Source organism: Amia ocellicauda, chromosome 16 (genome assembly GCF_036373705.1).
Source record: "Amia ocellicauda isolate fAmiCal2 chromosome 16, fAmiCal2.hap1, whole genome shotgun sequence".
Lineage (NCBI taxonomy): Eukaryota > Metazoa > Chordata > Actinopteri > Amiiformes > Amiidae > Amia > Amia ocellicauda.
Genome location: NC_089865.1, coordinates 19,049,381 through 19,066,348, shown reverse-complemented (window position 1 = coordinate 19,066,348; position 16,968 = coordinate 19,049,381). Strand labels below are relative to the sequence as shown.

Genomic DNA, 16,968 nt, shown 5'->3' with positions numbered 1-16,968 from the left:
TTTTGTACAGGTTTAAGAAGTGAAAGAACTGAAGATAAATACTTATTAAACTGTACAAAACATCAGAAGTTAATGTGCTCTTCCATTCTCTCTGGGGATTTTCCACAAAAATACATAAAGCTACCTTGTAAACTCAATTAGGAATGAAAGGGATTGTTTGCCTTATGTTCACAAGACTGTTCAAGATGAGGTTTCTGTGCCCCAGCCATAAGGGTGGGGTGGGGTGGGGTGAGGGTAATACAAGAAGGCCTTTGAGAAAACTGATCAAAACCTCACTCTCACTCCCTTCCTCCCCAGTCCAGTGATCTGCACCCAGCCATGCTGTCAGCTCTGATTGGGGACAAGGCTGATTTTGTGAAGTTGCTCCTGGAGAATGGGGTTTGCCTGAATGAGTTCATGAACGAGCAAACGCTGCTAGAGCTGTACAACCACCTGCAGCCCAGCAGCCTCATCCTGCACAAGATCGCTAAGCGGCTGAAGACTGCGAAGCACGCGGACAGGATCACTCTGGGCCTGGTGTCCGATGAGCTGCACCAGCTCCTGGGCAGTTTCACTCAGCCCCTCTACCCCAAGCCTGCTGCCCGCCACCGCTTTGAGATACCACTCAGTGACATTCACATCACGGTAAGCGCTGTGAGGCGCTCTGAGCTCCAACCCTCCTCCAGGCATTCCTTGCAGGCTCTGTCAGTCTTAGGATTGTAAACAGGTAACTTAATTGAAGGCTTTCCTAACACACTCCACAAACCGTTGTTTGCAGCACTTCATTTCCTTCCTAGACCAGAGCTTGCTTCAGTTTGACCTCATCCAAAAATGAACAGTTGCAGATGTCATGTTTGATTGGCAGGTGTGACTTCCGACTTTTTTATTCATATGAAACAAATACACCCCCAACTCTGTTTAATTTGATTAATGATCATGGATGTGTGGCTGCGGTGCACCTTATGAATGTGTTACTTCCCTGTAATATTGCAGTTGTTCCTCTAACTATTTGCAGGTGCAGATGGTCCACAAGTTTGACCTACAGATAACACCCCCTGTCATCGAAAGGACCCCAGTGAAAACGCTAGAGGACCCAGCACGGGATCTCTTCATCTGGGCTGTTCTGCAGAATAGGAGAGAGCTGGCAGAGATTATCTGGGAACAAGTAAGAAGTGAAGTTGGAGGAAAGAAACCTGGTGTGGAGAGCTGGGGACCTGTTGGCAGTCCAGCTTGCTCTTTGGTCCATCCAGCACACTCAAAACTAGGGCTGTCTCCTGAGGTTCGAAAGTTCAAAGGTTTTGTTCGGTCTCCAGACCTTCGAAGGTTTGTCATGTGACAATCACATCGATTTTTTTCCCCCTGTTGATACAAATTACCAATGTTTGAATACTGTAGCATGCCCCTGCACCCAATAAGTGGTTAATGAGCTAGAGGCAGCGCAGTAGGGAGGAGCAGAAGAATGAATCAGTGTGAGTGTGTTCAGTCCCTGAGATGTGTGTGCTGCAGTAATAATTATAAGAATTTGTTGTTGCATCAGCAATAATGAGTTGGGTTTACTCCTTGGAAACCCTTGCAAGCATTACAACACTAAACCACACTTCAGATGTCCCACTATCTAAATTAAAACATTTTATTTGTATACTGCCCATTACTTAGCCTAAATAAAATTTGGTGGATATAACTAAGTTTTGAAACCGTAATAAAAAGCCCCTCAATTGCCACTGTTCTGTCAGTGGGCACTAGACCAGATTAAATTTAGACAATGTTATTTTCAAAAATGCGATTACACTGATACCAAAAAAATCTTTTGAAAGAGAACTATCCCCCATTTGCCAGCATCCCAGCTAACACACATCTAAATTACACTGCTACAACATTGTGGTGACATTGTGTGTTAGCAGGGATACCTGTGGACCACTGTGTTATTATGCGTTGTTTCTTTATCCTCGATCTTGCAAAGTGTTGTGCAATATAATGGACATGTAAAACAAAACAAATTTGCTGTTTGGATTTTTTTACTAAAAGCACAGAAAACCCCCAAACAGTTGAATGTAAATTTGCAACTGAAAATTGGTGTATCAGGGAGGAACAAGCATTTTCTGGGATCATTTAACCAACGTAAGTTTAAATTAAGATTATTTATTAGGTTTAACAGGTCAATTGCATAGAACTGAAAGCAGCGCACTGGAGATGACCCCATTATATCCCTATGATAATAATAATATATAATGTGGACACAAATTCTGAACTGTAGAAGAGAGTCTTTTTATTTTAATTAACCCAAAGTTCAAGTTAAGGTGTCTGTGTTTCGGTGTCTAGTATTTACTACTTTCAGTACAGTAATGAACACCGGGATATATTCATCAAGGGTTTTACACCGATTCTCTATTCCATGCAAGTACAATCGATATAAACTGTGCGCTAATGTGATGTAATTGATAAATTATGCAAATTAGCACTAACGAAGCTTTGAACCTTCATTGGGTGTGTTCCTAACCTTGGAAGGTTAAAATGTACCCTTCGGGACAGCCCTACTCAAAACATCTGGACAAGGTTGTGGGTCCTTGGCACCAACACTGGCTAATTCTGATTCTGGAATCTGAGTCTAATATGTTCACATCTTCATCTTTGCAGTGTAAGGATTGTATCGCTGCAGCCCTAGCAGCCAGCAGGATCCTGAAGAAGCTTGCTGAAGAGGAGGAGGGCGATGAGTCAAACGACATGAGAGGTCTAGCCGACCATTATGAAAAACAAGCGATCGGTACAGTATTGCCATTGAGCTCCTCCTTTATGAATGATCTTCAAAATCTTTGATGTAATTTGAAGAGGTGATTGAAGGTTACCTTCTCCTATTCTTCTCTTATTTGCAAACCATCTCCTTTCTTCATATCAAGATTCTTTTTTTTTTATTTGGTGATCAAATTAACTTTGGAGAGTTAAGCCGCCTTTTCATAATATTTTTTCTTATCAGAAATAGTTCAATAGTTTCAATTACGGTGTGAAGCTCATCCAACCCCACTGCATTCCAGCTCTGCATGTGCATTACCATGCTCTTCCTTGTCTTGCAAAAGTAATTGACATTGCTTTGTATGGGTGGCCAAAGGAAAATAGCTAGTTTTACAAATTAGTGGCATACACTGAAGATACTAAATACAACCGAAGTTTCAGACCACTTACTGATGGAGCTTTGACTTGGAGATTCCCATGGATGGTTGTTCTGTCCTTAATGTCCACCCTTAGTACATATTTAACCAAATGACTGAAAGCAGGCCCATTGTCAGGAACTGGGCCCTGTCCACTCCTCATCCACTGGTCTAATAAGTGTTCATGAATCTCTTTGCTCTGCAGGTGTGTTCACAGAGTGCTACACCAGAGATGAGCTGAGAGCCGAGAAGTTGCTGATCCGTCCCTCCAAGGCCTGGGGTGGAGCCACCTGCCTGCGCCTGGCTCTACAGGCCAACAACACAAGCTTTGTGGCCCAAGGAGGTGTCCAGGTGGGGTTCTTCACACACTTTAGGATCTCATCTTGTTAGACTCTTAGAAACGATAGGTTGCGAATGTTATCTGAAAAAGGAAGCACTGCCCAAGGGGGAAAGGTTTCTGCGCACTCCCAAAGGAACCTGATCGAAACATCACTCTATCAAAGCTGCCATTGGCCCCTGCGCTCGTCACTCAGAACAGGTCCCTTCCCACTTCCTGCGCAGGTTCGTCCTCTTTTGCCGGGAGCCAGGATTCCCGCGCAACCTTGCAACCCTTGGGCCCCAAGTGGGAGGGGTTACTGTATATCAAAACCGTCACAAGGGAGGAGGCAGTGAGCTGATAAGGGAGCCTGCCCCAAAGTGCACCGCTAGGGGCCTCGGCAACACAACACACATGGAACACAGGAGCAGTTGACACCTGCTAAATAGCACAGCTAACTCAGGGCAACTACAGCTCTTACCGTGTGAATAAATTAAGTATGTACACAGCGGGGCACTGGAGAAGCTCAGGTGCCCTCCGCTGGAGGACAACAGCAGCAGTCCCCTTGCTCAGCGTAACACAGCCAGAGCGGGCCACAAACCTGCTGACCAAGGAACTATGTACACAGCGAGGCAGCGAAACTCGAGCGCCAACAGCTGGGAACAGCGGCAGTGAGCTTCATTCTAACCTTTCCAGAATGGAGGCACAGTCCTGCTGTTTAACACAAATTATATATACAGAGCGGGGTACAGGCCAGACGCATGCACCATCCACTCTCTGGGGGCCTGTGGAACTGCAACTCAGCTTCCAACAAAGCCGACTTCATCTACGCCTTCGCCTCCCACCACTCTCTGGGTTTCCTCACTCTCACCGAGACATGGATCTCCCCGGACAACTCTACCACCCCTGCTGCCTTATCCTCTCTGTTTGTCCTGTCCCACTCCCCTCGTCTTACCGGGCGTGGAGGAGGAACAGGGCTCCTGCTCTCCCCTTCTCTCCTCTTCTCTGTCCCCCCTCTCTCTCCTCTATCACGACCCACAGCTTTGAATTCCATGCAGTGAAACTCACCTCCCCCTCTCACCTCTTCCTTCTAGTTCTCTACTGTCCACATGGTCCACTCACCTCCTTCCTGATGACTTGACTTTCTTCTCTCCTCCCTCCCCTCGCTGTCCTCACCTACCATCCTCCTGGGAGACTTCAACATCCACATCTCCAACCCTTCCCACTGTGCCAGACTTCTTCCTCTCCTTCACTCCTTTAACTTCTCTCTCTCCCCGTCTCCCCCCACTCACAGGGCTGGCCGCCAGCTAGACCTCATCTTCTCTAGAGGCTGCTCCCCTTCAACACTCTCCATGACACCCATGGACATCTCAGACCACCACTTCATCTCCTTCTCCCTTTCCCTCACCTCCCTCCCCACTCCACACACTGCCTCTGTCACCTTCCACCGTAATCTCTGCTCCGTTTCCCCCTCCACCCTTGCTTCCACTGCCCTCACTCTCTTACCTTCCATTGACTGTTTTTCCCATCTATCTGTCAACTGTGCTACCTCCTCTTTGTTCTCCTCCCTCACCTCCTCCCTTGACTCTCTCTGTCCTCTCACGTCTCGTCCTGCCCGTCCCTCCCGTCCTCAGCCATGGCTCTCTGCTGTTCTCCGCTCAACCCAAACTAGTCTGCGTGCCACAGAACAGAAGTGGAAAAGGACCAAACTCCCAGCTGCCCTCAAAGTCTACCGCTCTCTACTGTCTACAGTCTCCTCCTCACTCACCTCAGCCTAGAAATCTTACTTCCAATCACTCTTCGAATCCACTGTCAAAAACCCCCGCAAACTCTTCTCCACCATCTCCTCCCTCCTTGCCCCCCCCTCCTCCTCCCTCATCTCTAACTGCTGATGATTTTGCCTCCTTCTTCTCCTCCAAGATTGCAGACATCCGCAGGCTCTTCAATACTCCACCCTCATCTCCCATCACACCCAAACCTCCCACCGATCAAGCTTCCTTTTCTTCATTCTCACCTCTCTCAGATGCTGAAGTTTCCGCTCTCCTCCTACGTCATGAACCTACAACGTGTGCCCTGGACCCTCTCCCTTCTTGCCTCCTCCAAACGACCGCTCCTGATCTACTCCCCTTCATCTCATCCCTCCTCAACTCCTCACTCCTCTCTGGGTGTTTCCCCTCTGCATTTAAACAAGCTGCTGTCATCCCACTCCTCAAGAAACCAACCCTTCCCCAAGGCTCTGTCCTGGGCCCGCTCCTGTTCTCTCTCTACACTCGCTCCCTGGGCCCCCTCATCGCATCCCATGGTTTCTCCTACCACTTCTACGTTGATGATGCCCAGATCTTCCTGTCTTTTCCCTCTTCTGACCCTCTCATCCCCTCTCGCATCTCTTCCTGCTTGTCTGCTATCTCCGCCTGGATGCACTCACACCACCTCAAGCTCAACCTCTCCAAATCAGATCTCCTGTTTTCCCCCCACTCATCCTCACCTTCTGCTGACCTCTCCATCTCGATCCCCTTGGAATCCACCACACTCTCTCCTTCTTCTTCCGCTAAAAATCATCCTACACCCAGCACATTACCACGCTGACACGCACCTGTAGATTCTTCCTGAGCAACATACGCGAATCCGTCCCTTCCTCACCGACTACTCGACTCTGGTATTCTCTCTGCCCCGTTTCGCACACACTACTCCACTGCTCCGCTCCCTCTACTGGCTCCCGATACTGGCACGCATTCAGTTCAAGACACTGACCCTCACCTACCGCTGTCTCGACCACACTGCACCAAGTTACCTTCAGACACTCGTCTCTCCATACATCCCCTCCAGACCACTGCGGTCTTCCAGTGCTAGAAGACTAACTCTACCTACTCTCCACCCTTCCTACAGAGCCTGCTCCTTCTCATCCCTGGCCCCTAAATGGTGGAACGACCTTCCCACCGAAGTCAAAACAGCAGAGTCCTTGACCTCATTCCGGCGCTTACTCAAGACACATCTTTTCAGACAGTACTTATAATATTAGTCCTTTTAATCCCCGTTAGATAGCACTTCACAGAGTTTTATAATGCTTCTTGCGTTTTTGATTGATTTCCTCCTTGCTCCCTTTCCCGTAGCCCTTGACTGTGACCCTACATCTTGACAGCACTTAGCTTTTACCATCCAGGATGTAGGACCTCACTTACGGTACTTGCCTGTGTAAATTGGAAGTCGTAAAATGTATTATATTTTGAATTGCTATGTTTTATGTAAATTGAATTTGTAATGATTGATGGCTTTACTTAACTGTATTTTTGCACTTTGTTTTGCACTTATGTTGTAAGTCGCCCTGGATAAGGGCGTCTGCCAAGGAATAATAATAATAATAATAATAATAATAATAATAATAATAATAATAATAATAATAATAAAAGACACGGTTCAAATAGCTCCATCAGGATGCACTTAACAGGGGCAGACTGGGAGAGGAAAGGCAGGAGCCAGAGCCCATAGGCTACTGGTGCTCAACTCTAACCAGCACCGGTTTCCCAATGGAAGGGACCGGTCCCGTCACATCCAACCTGTAGAACCGGGCAATTGTGAGCAGTGAGGCCCAAGCTGCAGCCACACAAATGTCTGAAAAGGGGGTGCCTTGAAAAAAGGCCCATGATGTGGCAATGCCTTGAGTCAAGTGGGCCACCAGGAGTTCAGGTAATGGTGTCGACAATCCAATGCGAGAGGCGCTGCTTTGAAAGCGCCTGGCCCTGTGTCCACGCTCCATAAGACAAACAATTGGTCTGAGTGCCGAATGTCCTTAGTGCGTTCCAAATAGCACCTGCGGGCCCGCACAGGGCAGAGTAGGTGAAGCCGACTCTCTTGCTCTGAAGCGAAGGGAGGAGGATGAAATCCATCAACTCAATAGGCCTGTTGACATGGAATGGAGACAGCACTTTCAGGAGGAATGCATGGTTAGGCCGTAGCGTGACCCTGGAGCCATCTCCCGCAAAACGGACACACGATGGGTGTAGGGACAGGGTGTGTAACTTGCTCACGCGTTTTGCAGAGGTGATTGCCAGCAGTCTTAAGTGACACCAACCTCAACTCAGCTGAGTTCAGTGGCTCAAATGGGGCTTGGGAAAGTGTGTCCAGCACTACATCAAGGCGCCATGCAGGCAGTGAAGGGGTGCAATGAGACTGCAGCCGTCGAGCTCTCTTTAAAAACTGCACAGCCAAGAAATGAGACCCAGGGGGCTCGCCATCAATCCAGACATAACATGCAGAGATGGCCACTAGATACACTTGGAGCGTGGACGAAGACTTGCCCTGGTCCAACAGCTCCTGTACAAATTGCAATATGACCCCGATGGGGCAATTAATTGGGTATTGACCATCGTCTTGTCCGCCAGCGGTAGGAATTCTGCGACCTTGAAGAGGCAGCTCTCGCTGACTGAATAGTGGCTACTACCGTGTCTGACAGACCCTAGGCAATCAACCACTCCCACTCAGGGGCCAGGCCCAGAGCTGGAGGAGGCCCGGATTGGGGTGCCAAAGCGTGCCCTGCACCTGGGACAACAAGTCCGCTCTCACTGGGAGTTGCCAAGCCTCTTTGCAGAGGAGGGCGATCAGGTCTGCAAACCAGAATTTGCGAGGCCACAGTGGGGCTATCAGCAGAATTGTCACTTGTTGTCTCCTGACCTTCTCTTGGACCACCGGGAGAAGGGGGAATGGTGAGACCACGTAAAGGAGACAGCGTGGCCATGTGTGGGCTAGCGCGTCGATCCCTAGGGTTCCTGAGCAGTCTCAGACGGAGAACCATAGTTGGCAATGTGTGGACTCTGCCGAGGCGAAGAGATCCACGTCCGCCCTGCCGAACCGGCTCCAGAGTTGTTGTATCACAAACGGGTGGAGGCACCATTCTGAGACCAGAGGCCCTCCCTGAAAGAGGAGGTCCGCCACCGTGTTGGACAAGCCTGGGAGGTGAACTGCTCTGATGGAGTATAACCTTGGCTGCAACCACAGAAGCAGATGGCATGCTAGACAGTACAGTCTGCGCAACCGGAGACCTCCTTACATGTTGATAGGCAACCACCTGTGTTGTCCATCCAAACCAATATGTCTGTCCCGTAGGACTGGCAGGAAATGAGACAGTCCAAGAAGTACTGCTTATAACTCCAGGACGTTGATATAGAGGGCCCGTGTGGGCTCTGTCCACCTGCCTCGGACTCCACGTCCATTGCAGATTGCTCTCCAACCTTACTTGGAGGGGTCTGTTGTCATGACTGCTCGGTGGTAGACTGGCCCCAGGGGCACACCGAGGGTCAAATTGTGATGGCTCCACCACCAATGGAGCACCTTCCAGCATGCCGGAGTGACCGTGACTCGGCGTGCTCGATCACGGCGAGGATGCATCCTGAGAGACCTGAACCACCACTGTAGTGGCCTCAATTGGAGGAGCCCAAGGGGGAGGGTCTGTGATGCAGCCGCTAGGAGGCCCAGCAGCCTCTGACAAAGGGACACCCTGACACAAGCTCTCAGTCAGAAGAGGGAGAGACATGTGTGTATGGAAGCAACTCTCTCTGGAGCCAGTGTGGCGAGCATGGCAACGGAATCGAGACTCAGTCCGAGGAACTGTGTCTGCTGAGTTGGCATCAGGCAGCTCTTCTCTCGATTGACCCGGAGGCCCAATTCGGAGAGGCAGCCTAAAATCAGGTTTGTGTGGTTCTGAACCAGCTCCCTCAAGTGAGAACAAACCAGCCAGTCATCTAGATAATTGAGGACACGGACCCCCTGGCAACGCAAGGGGGCTAACACGACGTCCAGGCTAGCGACAGGCCGAAGGGGAGAACAGCAAACTCGATTGCTCGGCCCTCAAAGGCGAAGAGGAGAAACTTCCTGTGCATCTGTGTGGAAGAAACTCAGTCTTCAATCAGGTTGGTTCATTGCAATGCCTTTATTACACGCAGCGTGGAGAACAACGCTGAATCAAAGTAAGGGTGTAAGGGTGGTACAGAGACTGCTGGAAAGCCTCAGGGACGGGGCTCGGGTGATGGAGGTGGTCGTGCCAGGCCCCCTCCTACCACGAGCTGTTGTGGGCTGCAGGGGGCCAGGGCAGTGAGCCTCAGTGGGTGCCTGCCTGCTAGTGAGACGCTGGTGGAGATTGGCAGGTGTGCAGGGCTATAGCCTGGGAGCCACGGTGGGGGGGGTCTCCCCATCGGTGAGCTGCCGCAGACGGCATGCGCTGCTGGGCCTAGGGTGCAACAGGGCAAACCCGGGCCAGCTGCAGGGACTGCTCCCTCTCTTGGAGGAAATTCCACCAAGCCCGCTTCTGCCGCGCCCTGGGTCCTGGCATAAGCCTCCCATCTCCTGGTTAGGGTGGGGGCTGTTGCCGGATGGTTCCAGGCAGTGGCGATTCTAGAGTATGTGGGGGCCCTAGGCAGAACAATTGATCGGGGCCCTGGAGGAGGAGAGGTGTCCACACTCAACGGAGCGACCAGCTCATCCTCCATGAGCTCCGCCTCAAGCTCTGAGTCTGCGTCGGTCAGTGTTTGCACCGGGGACACACAACAACTGAAACGCCTCTTCGACAAGTGGAACGCTTAGCGGGCTTGCCGTTGTAAGTGCGTCTCCACCCGGCAATGTTTATGTACACGGGGGCACTACACACCAACCAAATGCAACCTTGCTGTTGCCGGACTGAACGCTGTGTATGCCAAGCACCAGGTGCTGGATACAAGAGCCGTGTGTGCCGGGGTTTCCGGGGACACCGGGTGACATGGAGTCCGGGGTCCGAGGGGGCAGAGGGTAGTAGACCACCAGTCGTAGTGGGATCTAAAACTGAGGCCTACACGCACAAACGGGGAGGGATAGCAGAGCTCGTTCTCAGCGAACTGAGAGAGCGAGAACTCCTACAGCCGCAGCTGCGGGCTGTAGTGCGGGCGCAAGCCGGTGGAGGAGCTCACGCAGGCAAGATTTCTTACGACACACCGAGGCTCAGGCTGAGCAGCCGGGCCTCGGATTTTACTGCCAGTTGCTAGCTCTCCTGCTGTGGAGGAAAAAGCCCTGTGGACAAAAACCTACACAGCAAACAGTCAGAATACACTCACCTAAAGGATTATTAGGAACACCTGTTCAATTTCTCATTAATGCAATTATCTAACCAACCAATCAGATGGCAGTTGCTTCAATGCATTTAGGGGTGTGGTCCTGGTCAAGACAATCTCCTGAACTCCAAACTGAATGTCTGAATGGGAAAGAAAGGTGATTTAAGCAATTTTGAGCGTGGCATGGTTGTTGGTGCCAGACGGGCCGGTCTGAGTATTTCACAATCTGCTCAGTTACTGGGATTTTCACGCACAACCATTTCTAGGGTTTACAAAGAATGGTGTGAAAAGGGAAAAACATCCAGTATGCGGCAGTCCTGTGGGCAAAAATGCCTTGTTGATGCTAGAGGTCAGAGGAGAATGGGCCGACTGATTCAAGCTGATAGAAGAGCAACTTTGACTGAAATAACCACTCGTTACAACCGAGGTATGCAGCAAAGCATTTGTGAAGCCACAACACGTACAACCTTGAGGCGGATGGGCTACAACAGCAGAAGACCCCACCGGGTAACACTCATCTCCACTACAAATAGGAAAAAGAGGCTACAATTTGCACAAGCTCACCAAAATTGGACAGTTGAAGACTGGAAAAATGTTGCCTGGTCTGATGAGTCTCGATTTCTGTTGAGACATTCAGATGGTAGAGTCAGAATTTGGCGTAAACACAATGAGAACATGGATCCATCATGCCTTGTTACCACTGTGCAGGCTGCTGGTGGTGGTGTAATGGTGTGGGGGATGTTTTCTTGGCACACTTTAGGCCCCTTAGTGCCAATTGGGCATTGTTTAAATGCCACGGCCTACCTGAGCATTGTTTCTGACCATGTCCATCCCTTTATGACCACCATGTACCCATCCTCTGATTGCTAGTTCCAGCAGGATAATGCACCATGTCACAAAGGTCGAATCATTTCAAATTGGTTTCTTGAACATGACAATGAGTTCATTGTACTAAACTGGCCCCCACAGTCACCAGATCTCAACCCAATAGAGCATCTTTGGGATGTGGTGGAACGGGAGCTTCGTGCCCTGGATGTGCATCCCACAAATCTCCATCAACTGCATGATACTATCCTATCAATATGGGCCAACATTTCTAAAGAATGCTTTCAGCACCTTGTTGAATCAATGCCACGTAGAATTAAGGCAGTTCTGAAGGCGAAAGGGGGTCAAACACAGTATTAGTATGGTGTTCCTAATAATCCTTTAGGTGAGTGTATATAAGGCACTATATAAACACGACTATTATTTTTAAAGTTAACTATTTGTAGACGAAACTGAAACTGAGCGCGCCTGTGTCCCGGGTCACGGACGGAACAGAGTCGGATTAGCTAATAACTAATAATAATACAAATAGACACAGACAATAATAAATGGTGGTAAACAGCACAGCCATGAAGCCAACCAACCGAATAATGTCTAATGCACAAACACAGGCACAAGAGAGCTCACGTTCTCGAGTCGAAATAGCGAAAGCAAAATAGCAAAAGTGGACGAACCTGTGCTGACGACAGGGGCCAATGGCAGCTTTGATAGAGTGACGTTTCGATCGGGTTTCTACAGAAGTGCACAGAAACCCCTCCCCCTTGGGCAGTACTTCTGACTTGAAAGATAACTGCAATCTGCTCGGTCAGTCTGCACAGGTCCCTCTTATCTATTAATTGCTTAATCTGATTTTATGTTTTAGAGCACATTTAACCTGGTTTAACCTTCTGTGTTTAAGGACTATATAAACAATCAAATGTTTGTAAGAATGTGTATACCAATTCTAATGGGGCTGGGCTGGTGTCTACATTGATACATGGTGTGGATATGTTTTTATCTTGGAAGTGGTGCTTTACCATCATTGGAAACATTTCTTTCTACCCAGTCTTTCATGACCAAGATGTGGTTTGGGGAGCTGGCAGAGGACACAACAATATGGAAGGTGTTACTGTGCATGTTGTTCTTCCCTCTCATCTACACTGGTCTCATCACATTCAGGTTTCTGCCTTTCTTCTAATACATGTATATTAAAACCTTAAATATGAAGATGTTCTAAATAATTATTTCCAATTTCAAATTATGTTTTATAAAGAATACAGACAACCAAGTTCTTAACATTTTTAAAGCAAAATTAGAAAGTAATTTGATCTGTTGAGATCCAATTCAAAAGCAAATTCTGTAAATAGTTAAATAGTTATTGAGATGGATAATAATCTAACGCATGTGTTCAATATTTAACTGAGGTGGCACATACATGGTATCAGTTATCAGACTGTGATCCTAAGTGTTTCTTTGTCACTGACAGACGGGATGAAGAGATTCAAAAGAAGCAGAAGAGAAAAGAGGACATCGACAATATGAAATCACTGGCCATCAGTCTGGCTAAAATTCGGTCACATTTCTGGTGAGATTACGTCACAATATCTATCTTTATTACAGAATCCACTGAGAGAGAGAAGGGGATTAATATACAGCTACTCAACTCAAGTGGGGAGTCTCAGCACCTTTATACCTGACTGAACCTAGTACTCATTTTATTCCACTCCATTATCCCCCCACCCCGTGTCTCATTCTTACTGGTGTTGTACTTAAGAGGTGCATGAATCTCCTTTAAATAGAAAGTATGCTTAATTGGGGTTGCCACATTATACACTATAGGTTTAAGAACACTGTTGTAAGAGCACTCTATGTGAAGGCTTAAGTCCCACTTTGTTTCCTTGAAAGTCTATCCTGTTATGCTTTACATAAAATTATGGGATTTGCTAATAGTATGTGTATCGTGTGGTGTTTCCACATACCACTGTGGTTTCTGCTCTGCTTTCTTCAGGTTGAACCAAGAGCAGCTTGAACAACAACCCCTGACCTGCCTCACCCGTCTTCTGAGCTTCTTCTCTTGCGCAGTGGTCAAGTTCTACTGGAACATCATGTCCTATTTCATATTCCTCTGCCTCTTCGCCTACATCCTGATGATGAACTTCCAGGTCACCCCCTCCGGCTGGGAAATCCTGCTCTATGTGTGGTTGCTGTCTTTGGTGCTCGAGGAGATTCGACAGGTGAGCTAATCACTGCGTGGTCTCCCTTTTTATGAAAATAAATGTTCCCATTACAATCATGGCTTGACCTAGTTAAGTGTTGTTGAGGAATGTTTGTTTCTGAGACATGTGTCAGTGCGTGCTTGTATAACCCTCACCTGACTTATTTACCTGAAAAGTGGCTATGTACTTTATCTTTTATTGATTGCTTAAAAGGGCACATTGTATATTCAGATTTGTATATAAATACCAGAATGTATTTTTTCCAGAACAAACACACACGCAGTCATGCAGTATCCAATTTGCTAAATCTCTAAATATACCTTTGAATATTTTACCGTATGACAAGCGACAATGACAACAAAAACTTACATTGAATATTTTAAATCAAGTTCACTCACAATGCAGTGTATTGAAAATAAGGGCCTCTGTTATTTTACACAGTGCCTAAGATAGTGCGCTTGATGCATTGTGGGAGTGACCCAGTAGCGATGTAGCGATGTGGAGGGAAAAAAAAACTATAGAAATAGTCCCAAGTAGTTGCAAAAAAAGAAAAAGTAATGCAGTAGTAAAGTTTAAAAAACAAGAGCAAATTCACTGTTCACAAACTAGATAGTCTACAGGAAGCAAGTTAGAATAATTCATTTGTTAGAATGTACTTTAATTAAGAAAACACTTAGGAGACAAACAGATTCCATTTTTACTCATAGTATGTTACCAGGAAACGGGATCTTCCAGAGGAAACTCGACAACATCCGTCTCAACGCTGGTAGTCCCAAATTGGGACTAGACTTGTGTTTGTGTATCATTTGCATGGAAGAGGAGTGTTAAATTATCAGACTAATCATAACAAATGTTTGTGCTTTACTATATTCCAAAATGTAATATCAAGAACAGTGAAGGCATGTTGAACCCATTAGAAACCACTGTTGTCTTGTTTGTCTTTTCTGTTTCTGTGTCCAGCTGTGTAATGATCCAGATGGATTTCGTTTCCGAAGGAAGGCAAAAAATTATATAAATGAGTTATGGAACAAGATTGATGTTCTGGCTATATTAATTTTCATTACTGGACTTGCATGCAGGTTGGTCTTTATGTTGCTTTGCTCTGAAAGATAAATGTAGTTACACTGGTGGAAAGGGGGTTAATCCAGGTGATAGTAAAAGGAACAAGGACACTTATTGACAGTCAAGCAGTTGCTATCAAATCCCCAGTTGACTCATGATGTTCTGCAATGCAGTGAAACAGATGCTCCAGGAAAAATACTTTCTGGATTTGACCATGACTTTAAAATTAATATCCCATCCTTCCCCAAAAGCAAATTTGTGTCTTCCATTAGATTAACTAAAGTAATGAAACAATATTCCCCCACCAATAATTAATGTCAAAGGTGTGGTATCTGTCAGTGTGTATTTCAATTTTTTGGAACACAATGTACTCTTAGTATTGATGGGATTGTATTGTGAGCAAATTGAGCAGCCAGAGGAATGGCTCTTGATATGCATTATTTAAGGCTAAGACTGGGCCTACATCCTGTGAAAAATATTACATTTTGCTATGTTTTGTAGTTCCTCTGTTGTTCAGGTAGTTTTTTTTTATATGGTTTATATAAGTAAAATTCAAATGCTTACATTCTACTCAAATTATTTTAAAATACATTAGCATACTATAAATTAAAAGTCCTCTAAACAGATTCTAATTGTTCTATTTCTTCTTTAATTACTCTTTAGTGGTTTTATTGTTTTTAATCTATCATTTCAGATTGACTACTGCTGGTTTCTATGTTGGGAAAATCATCCTTTGCTTTGACTTTATCATATTTTGCTTGCGACTGATGGCCATCTTTGCAGTCAGCAGAACTCTAGGGCCAAAGATCATCATAGTAAAGAGAATGGTGAGTGGGATTCAAACTAAAAGCAAGAATGTTTCACAGGATATCAAAATATTAGGAAGCACTGATTAGAAGATGTATTTAAAATTATTTAACACATATTTTAATTATTTAAATGCCATCTTTAAAATCTAAGGGTGAAACAAATCTTTCTCCTCACAGATTTTCACATTAGATAAAGGTCTCTTCATATTCATGATGTCAGACAAGCTTAACTTGCAATCATTACTCTGTGTAAGTTGATTATTTGTATTGCAACAGTGATCAGATCTGGAATTCTTGATGATGCTAGTATTTTTCTGTCAAGCTAATATATCTGGATTTCTTTGGACACTGGCTAAAGAATTTGGCCATTGGACCACATGGACTCTTCCCAATTGACTCTGCTCCCCCCCTCCCAGATGATGGACATGTTCTTCTTCATGTTCCTGCTGGCTGTGTTTGTACTGGCCTACGGAGTGGCCAAACATGCCATCTTGATTCAAAATGAGGATCGACTGGACTGGATATTCCGGGGTGTTGTGTACGAGCCCTACCTGACCATATTTGGACAAATTCCATCCAACATTGACAGTAAGTGCCGTACCAGCTGGAGCATTCCTTCCCGTCCCGCTGATTGTAATGGAAAACGGTCTGAATCTGTCTGAAAGTTGAATCTGTTCTCTCCATCTGGCAAGTCCATCACCCTGGGATATGTAACAAAAACATTTGATTGGATTTATGTTTCCCCAAATTAGGAGTTTGTGTCAGTGTCATGTGTTAGCAGTGAGATAAAGTATATATTTGAATACCCTTGGAAACAAACTGTATGCAGTAGTAATTGGAAACCATAGTTGGTTGCAGTCAGCTTTAACCTTACACTAAATATTAAAATACTTTCTATCTGAACTCTGTTTAGTCAACATTTATGAGATTAAGTTCCTCTAGTATATCCTCATAATTGTAACCCTAACCCTCATTCTGCTTTTAAATCTTATGATGAATCTAATTGTTTTCTTAATTTATGTATAAAGTGACCTGAACCTGAAAGTGTATAATTAAGGAGTCTCTGGGCTTATCATCCAAATTCTCTGCCACTAAAGAGTGTTGTGTTTCCGGTACAATGCTTTATGCTGTCTTGAAATCTTACCATTGATTTGTGCATTATTTTTCATTCAACCAAGATTGAAAAATAACTTTAGTCGTATATCACCCTCCCCATCACATCTTTTTTAGATGTTGGATTTGACATTACCCAGTGCACATTAAATGGTAGTGACCCGTTGATGCCCAAGTGCCCAGTCCTCAATAGTGACCAGACCCCAGCTTTCCCTGTGTGGTTGACTACTACCCTGCTCTGTGTCTACCTTCTCTTCGCCAATATTCTGCTGCTCAATTTGCTGGTAGCAATGCTTAGGTAAGTACTGCACACAGTTGCCTCCCATCTCAATGCTTATTTTCTATTTGTGCTTGCATACCTACATTTTTTACAGAAAGACAGCAACCATTAGGGTCACTATTGAAAAGCACGCTGTGGAATCCAATCCTATATGATCGAGAAACACTCAAGAA

General features: G+C 46.1%; 1 protein-coding gene across 1 annotated transcript in view; it reads left to right on the top strand.

The window, feature by feature from the left end:
- Positions 1 to 16,968, top strand: part of LOC136711518 (transient receptor potential cation channel subfamily M member 2-like) — a 50,153-nt gene that overhangs the window by 18,781 nt on the left and 14,404 nt on the right. Inside the window, exons 12-22 of the mRNA XM_066687837.1 lie at positions 298 to 624; positions 995 to 1,144; positions 2,614 to 2,740; positions 3,328 to 3,473; positions 12,382 to 12,494; positions 12,802 to 12,900; positions 13,324 to 13,549; positions 14,492 to 14,610; positions 15,288 to 15,420; positions 15,819 to 15,990; positions 16,633 to 16,813. Coding sequence (XP_066543934.1) covers positions 298 to 624; positions 995 to 1,144; positions 2,614 to 2,740; positions 3,328 to 3,473; positions 12,382 to 12,494; positions 12,802 to 12,900; positions 13,324 to 13,549; positions 14,492 to 14,610; positions 15,288 to 15,420; positions 15,819 to 15,990; positions 16,633 to 16,813 — 1,793 coding nt within the window. The remainder of the gene's footprint in view (positions 1 to 297; positions 625 to 994; positions 1,145 to 2,613; positions 2,741 to 3,327; positions 3,474 to 12,381; positions 12,495 to 12,801; positions 12,901 to 13,323; positions 13,550 to 14,491; positions 14,611 to 15,287; positions 15,421 to 15,818; positions 15,991 to 16,632; positions 16,814 to 16,968) is intronic.